Genomic DNA, 7,148 nt, shown 5'->3' on the forward strand with positions numbered 1-7,148 from the left:
ACATACATACACCGTATTAATTCGTGTATGCGTAGCACTCCTAATTTAGTGTTAAATCTCGCTACAATTTTTTTTTTTTACCTTCGTTGTTTTAGTTTTGCCCCGTGTATCAGTCGTACCCCAGTCTTTTTTGCTTCGGTTAAAATCAAATACAATATACTTCGACTTAAAGTGTATGCACCTACGAACGTACGTAAGCATGTCCGTATATAGCACACAAATTTTTAAAAAATTGTAATGTCATGGAGATGAGACTATCTGACAGACCAATCATCAGATGACCAGGTCATCACGTCTCGCCCGTCCAAATAGTTCAATCAATAGGGTGAACCATTAACTTATACGCATTATATATATATATACTCTCTGATGATGTCTTGCCCTATTGCTTCAGGACAATTGGGTAATTTAACACGTCCCATATTGTCTTCCCAAATTATGCAATGCCTTCATCAAGACTTGAGTGAATGACATTGTGCTGCTATTTCTAACCGGTCGAACTAACCCCGTTAAGTCGACTCGTTTTACGTAGATGGATTTCGCATCGACCTATATGTGTGTGTGTCTCTGTGTGTCGAAAGTTTGAAAGGAAAAACAATAAAAGACGATGCGACATTACGCCGGTACATCTTAACTAAATGACGCACCTTGCGAGAAAATATTAATTATAGATCGATAGATAGATAGATAGATATAGATATAAATACACACACTGTATACATATGTATCTTATACACATGTATAAGAAATTATTTTCAGAAGTAGTATTAATGTATATATAGTGCATATGATGTGAAGAGGTGAATAATTTTATACATACGTATTTACACGCATGTATGGACGAATGTATAAAGGAAACTATTAACATTCACTATGTTTGTGTGTAATACTGGCATACACGTATAGATTAATAAACACACACCCACGTATATACATATATATACACACACACACACAACATAGATCTTCATTCAAGATGTCCGTCTTTCCGTGTGTGTGTGTGTATATATATATATATACATTGATATATATACATACACAACAGGTGTATGCATATATACTTATAACCATATAAATATACACACAAACACACACACACAATATACCTATTATGTACAAATATACACACACACACATATATATATACACGCACACACAAACATCTGCTTCTATACAGACACATAAAAGATATGAATATGCGTGCGTGTATGTATATATAAATACATATACGCTAATATTGTCTTTATTATATATATATATATATATATATATATATATATATATATATATACATATATTCCAGTTAACGACCATGTATAAAAACATTTATAATGGTTTATATTGCAGATATGTGTATAAAACCCATTCTTCTTGTATGAATTAGTGACAAAATAATTGGCGGTCCCTCTTACATTCTTTGATATAGACACATTACGGCTGTTGGGGCACTACATAATTTCCAACACTTAATACCATATATATATATACATATATATATATATAAATGCACAGACAGATACGAGAGGGGGTGCTGTGTGTGTATATATATATATATATATATATATATATACACACACAATATATATACATATACACAATACCTACAACCAGACGTTATGGTTATAGACAGACAAATAGATGTATATTTTCTATATATGGCTATATTCAAGATTCATTCTTTCTGATCATAGACTACACAATTTATTTCAAATTCTCTGTAAAACACTTTTGGTTATTAAATGCATCGATTAGACAACGTACCTTATGAGCATACACACAATATATATATATATATATTACATTTGTGTGTATGTTTAGGGAGATTTTGTTTAGTGTATAATATGAAATATGTATAGAATTATACTGAACATATAAGAATTGAGATGTACTTTATTAGTGTATATATATGTGTATATATATATATGTGTGTGTATATATATATGTGTATATATATATACGTATATATATGTGTGTGTGTGTATATATGTGTGTATATATATACATATATATATGTGTGTATATATGTGTGTATATATATACATATGGGGAGAATTGGTGTTTAAAGTGTAATATTCCAATATATAAAAAAAAAAGATCAATATATAACGTCTATACATATATAAATACGTGCGTGTGTGTATATATGTGTGTTCTTCAATGAATGTATATATTTATGCGTGAGTGTGTATAACCATCTGTGCGTATGTGTGCGCTGGAGGTTTTAAGTTTGAAGTAACAAACCGTTGACTGTGTACCTTCACAGCCCTTCCTCCCACTCTTTCCCTTCTCTCATACGCTCTCTTTCCTACACAGCTCCCACCCTCACGGTTCCTTTACCCACCTCCCCTTCTTCCGTCTCCGTCGTTAACATCTGCCTCTCTACTGTCATTCATACTTCACTCACTGTCCCCCCCCTTTCTCCTTCGCTTTCTCTCTATTTTTCCCTCCTAGCTTGTTATGGTTTAATAGTACGATTGTGATTCTGCAATTACGAGTGTCTTTTTTTTAATAAATTTAAGAGTACAATTAAAAATATTTGCTGCCAGATTACTGTAATTAAAGTCTTACAAAGTGATTTATTAAATATTTAACAAATAAATAAATAAATAAAAAAACAAAAAAAAAAAACAAACGTTGTCTACCTGCAGCGAAATGGAGCGGCGACGATTTCCTTCCCGATGTGTCTTTGGCATTTACATTATGTCTAGTCAAGATTTTCTTCACTTTGGCCAAATCGCCGTTGCGACAGGCTTCGAATAATTCCCGTCTTCGGTCCACTGTTGTCGTTACAGACGAAGAAGAGGAAGACAACGCCAAGTTGCCAGGAACTTGCGAACGACGACTAGACGCCATCTTGGTCGTTCTCTCTCTCTCTCTCTCCCCTTGCTTCCTTTACTCACTTACTCTCTATATTTACTACTTTCTCTCCCACTCTCACTCACTCCTTACTATTTTTCCTTAACACTCTCATTCACTGCTTACTACTTTTTATTTATTATCTCACTCACTCAGTCTCTATATTTACTACTTTTCCTTTACTCTCCCTGTCTATGTTTCCCCTCACTTTCTGCCAATATTTAAAACCTCACACTCCTACTCTCACTGACTAACTCACCATCTCTTACTTTCTCCTCTTTTTTTTCTCTCTACCTCTCTTATTCTGTTTTTACTATATCTACCTCTCTTTCAATTTCTGCTACTCAAATCTTCCTTCCTTTTTCTCTCTTCTGCTACAGAGGCGGCGACGGAGGCCGGAGGGAAGGGGAGTTCACGGTTATAGTAATGATGTGACGATTATGTCGTTAATGACGATGATGATAGTTCTTGCTGTGACAGTGGTTGATATTGATGTTATTGTAGCGGTGGTAGTGGAAGTGAGGTGGTTTGTGTTGTTCTTGAGACAGCGATAGTAGGTGATAGAGAGGCTTGTTATAGCAGCGATAGTAATTGTATGATAGTGTAATAACGCTAATAATGTCTGCAGTGGTGGTCACAATATGGTTATTTTGATAGTGACGTGATGGTGCTGTGATGATGACGCTAATGTTTGCAGGGATGGTGCTGATAATGATGTGATAGTGCGATAATGTTCTAATGTGATCAGTCGTAGTAGTTTCGTCGCAATCAAGCTTCACTGAGTAGAGTTATGACCAAAGGCGTTACTGCCATGACTACCCCCATTACGGCCCACACTAAAAGCGTAGAAGCACCAGCGGTGATAATGTCCCGTTGTGGTTGTGGTGTTGATAATACCAATGTGGTTATGGTTTGTTAGTGATAGAGAGAGAATTGTGCTAGTGATGTCACGGTTAGTGTTTCGAGGTGGTGGTGGTGAAGATGGTGATGCGGTGATATTTGTGGCGGGGGTGGCTTGGTATCGATTTAGCCCTAGGACAGATCTGATGAAGCAGACTTTATTATCAAAGCGTTCCCACATGACCACTTGTTCTTATTTTACAGACAAACATATCTCGTATCCAGGGCTTAAATTAATCTTCATGTGTCTTTTCTTTTTCAAAACGGTAGCAAACGAGACGAGTGATGTTTGGCTGTTATTTCTAGCAGTAAATCGGTAGTTGTGTGTTTTGATGTTAAGGCGGCGAGCTGGCAGAGACGCTAGCACGTCGGGCGAAATGCTTAGTGGTATTTCGTCCGTCATTACGTTCTGAGTTCAAATTCCGCCAAGGTCGACTTTGCCTTTCATCCTCTCAGGGCCGAGGAATTAAGTACTGGTTGCGTACTGAGGTCGATCTAATCGACTGGTCCCACTGCCCCAAAATTTCGGGCCTTGTGCCTAGAGTAGAAAAGAATATTACTGTCTGGTGATGATGGGTGCTGTTATGAAGAGTAGCACTGGATTACGTAAAATAAGCAAGTACTTAGGGCACCAAAGAAATGGTAAATGGCTTACAGCACAAAAGATATCACTTTAAACTTTCTGAAATAATATTCAGAATGCCTTATCTCTGCTAAATATAGAAGCAGATGTATTATATATGATTAGTTTTAAGGATCTGATCAAAGACTTTGCAGTTAAAGAACGTAGAAGAAAACTTTTCAAGTATAAATAAAGCGGAAGCATACAAAAATAAACATTATTTTCCATCTAACTGTTAGTTTTGTTACATTTTGAAAAATAAAAATTTATTTTATGGTTTATTATAGGCATAGGAGTGGTTGTGTGGTAACTAGCTTGCTTACCAGCCACATGGTTCCGGGTTCAGTCCCACTGCGTGGCATCTTGGGCAAGTGTCTTCTACTATAGCCTCGGGCCGACCAAAACCTTGTGAGTAGATTTGGTAGACGGAAACTGAAAGAAGCCCGTCGTATATATGTATATATGTATGTGTGTGTATATGTTTGCGTGTCTGTGTTTGTCCTCCCCCCAACATCGCTTGACAACCGATGCTGGTGTGTTTACGTCCCCGTAACTTAACGGTTCTGCAAAAGAAGACCGATAGAATAAGTACTAGGCTTCCAAAGAATAAGTTCTGGGGTCGATTTGCTCGACTAAAGGCAGTGCTCCAGCATGGCCACAGTCAAATGACTGAAACAAGTAAAAGAGTTTATATTTTGAATTACATACATATGGTGATGCCAAAATCTTTTAAAGTGCTTAGGGTTTTTAAGTCTATGGGTCTTAATCCGGCCCCGATGAAGAAGAGTCATCAACCCTCTGTGGCTCTTGTTTGAGGGGTGGGGGTCATATTCAGTGCTCTCAGTGACACAGGATCTGCGTATCTAGTATCGGTCTTGTCAGTCATGTCTGCTTCCATGAGAAACAATATCTTGGAGGCGGAGGTGGATGACTGTTATGGACTATCCTGTCATCACCTTTGACAGGCAGTAAGCTATGCCAGGGGTTTTCAAACTTTTTGACTTGCGGACCCCTTTATATTGCGGGCTTTACCTTATGAAATTTATACATAAATATTTGCTTAAAATAACATATATTTTTACATTTATTTATTTAACAGTATTTAACAAATAGATTTATTGTCAATTAAAAGATTTCGATTAAAAACCATATATAAAATCAAATTGCCCATAAAAAGTATCTGCTGTCTACGGACCCCCTGTCTTGTCCTTGCGGACCACAGTTTGAAAACCCCTGAGCTATATAATCCTCAATTAAGAACTAGTAAATTTAAGATCAAAGACATTACGGGTGTGACCATTCCACCTTTTAGTATATGTAAGAGCCATGTCAAGGTGCGTGGCTTCGCGGTTAGGGTCATTCGACTCACGATCGTGAGGTCGTGAGTTCGATTCCCAGCGGCGCGTTGTGTCCTTGAGCAAGACTTATTTCACTTATTTGCTGCAGTCCACCCAGCAGGCAAAAATGAGTTCAGTTCCCGGCAACGCGTTGTCTCCTTGAGCAAGATTTTATTTCACGTTGCTCCATTTCACTCAGCTAGCAAAAAATAGTTGTACCTCTTCTTCAAAGGGGCCGGCCTTGTTACGAGCAGGCTATTCCGTTAACCAGAACAAGTGGAACCCTCGTCGTTGTAACTGACGGAGACCAAGTTATATATGTAAGGATACAAATGTTTCAAAGGGTGTCCTTCTTGTTTTTATGACATTATGGTACATCATTTGAGCGAGATTTGGCTGCTATTTCTACCATATCGAGGGACCTCCGTTCTGGAACAGGATTTTGACGGTGATGATAATTTGTATTTTAACTCTTTTCTTTTTACTTGACAGATTTAGCAGAACAAATCGACTCCAGAGTTTATTTCAAAACCTGGTAATTTTTTTATGAGTCTTTTACCGAACCTCTAAGTTACATGCACGTAAACAAACCGACACCGATTGTCAAGTGATGGTGGAGACAAATACAAAACATAATCACACGCACACACACACACAAAGATAGATAGATAGATAGATAGATAGATAGATAGATGCATGAAAACTCAAATGTACGTTCTTCACCAACTCTGACATCAAATTCCATAATGTCTATGAAATTTGTCGTATTAGAATGTTAAAAGAAAAAAATGTGATGACAAAGAAATAAACAATTATCTTATGAAGTTCGTTAGCTTACGGCTGTTTCTGAAATAAGATGCAGTGGATATATATCACCATCCTTTATCATCTTTTAACATCTGTTCATTTTCCATGCCGGCATGGGTTGGATGGTTTGACCAGAGATGAGAAGCTGGAGAGCTACACTAGGTTCCAGTCTGATTTGTTTTGGTTTCTACTGCTGGATGCCCTTCCTGACGCCTACCACTTTAGTGTGTGGTGGGTGCTTTCAACGTGACACCGACACGAATGCTTTTTAACTGTCACTACCCACACAACGGGCTTCCACAGATTCTGTTAACCAGATTCGCTCACAAGGTATTGGTCGGCCCAGAACTATACTAGAGTTCACTTGCTCAAAGTGCCGTGCAATGGAACCCGAAACCATGCGGTTGCAAAGCGAGCTTCTTAACTACACAGTCATGTCCGCTTTAATGAGAGAATTTATTCAAAACAAAACACACACAAAAAAGAAAGAAATGCATAAAATAACTTATAGTGAAACTTGTTTGTATGATTTTATAAAATAAATCTTTGTTAAATTTTATTTAAAGGCCTCCTGCAGCAACCCACGATTTCTTCACGGAACCCAGGGATTTATTGAAGCCTATTTC

General features: G+C 37.3%; 1 protein-coding gene across 1 annotated transcript in view; it reads right to left on the reverse strand.

The window, feature by feature from the left end:
* LOC128250506 (poly [ADP-ribose] polymerase tankyrase-2-like) overlaps window positions 1-2,899 on the reverse strand; it is a 50,322-nt gene extending 47,423 nt beyond the window's left edge. The window contains exon 1 of the mRNA XM_052975648.1: window positions 2,643-2,899. Coding sequence (XP_052831608.1) covers window positions 2,643-2,853 — 211 coding nt within the window. The 5' untranslated portion in view covers window positions 2,854-2,899. The remainder of the gene's footprint in view (window positions 1-2,642) is intronic.
* Between the last annotated feature and the right edge of the window lie 4,249 nt (window positions 2,900-7,148).

This window comes from Octopus bimaculoides, chromosome 22, assembly GCF_001194135.2.
Source record: "Octopus bimaculoides isolate UCB-OBI-ISO-001 chromosome 22, ASM119413v2, whole genome shotgun sequence".
NCBI lineage: Eukaryota > Metazoa > Mollusca > Cephalopoda > Octopoda > Octopodidae > Octopus > Octopus bimaculoides.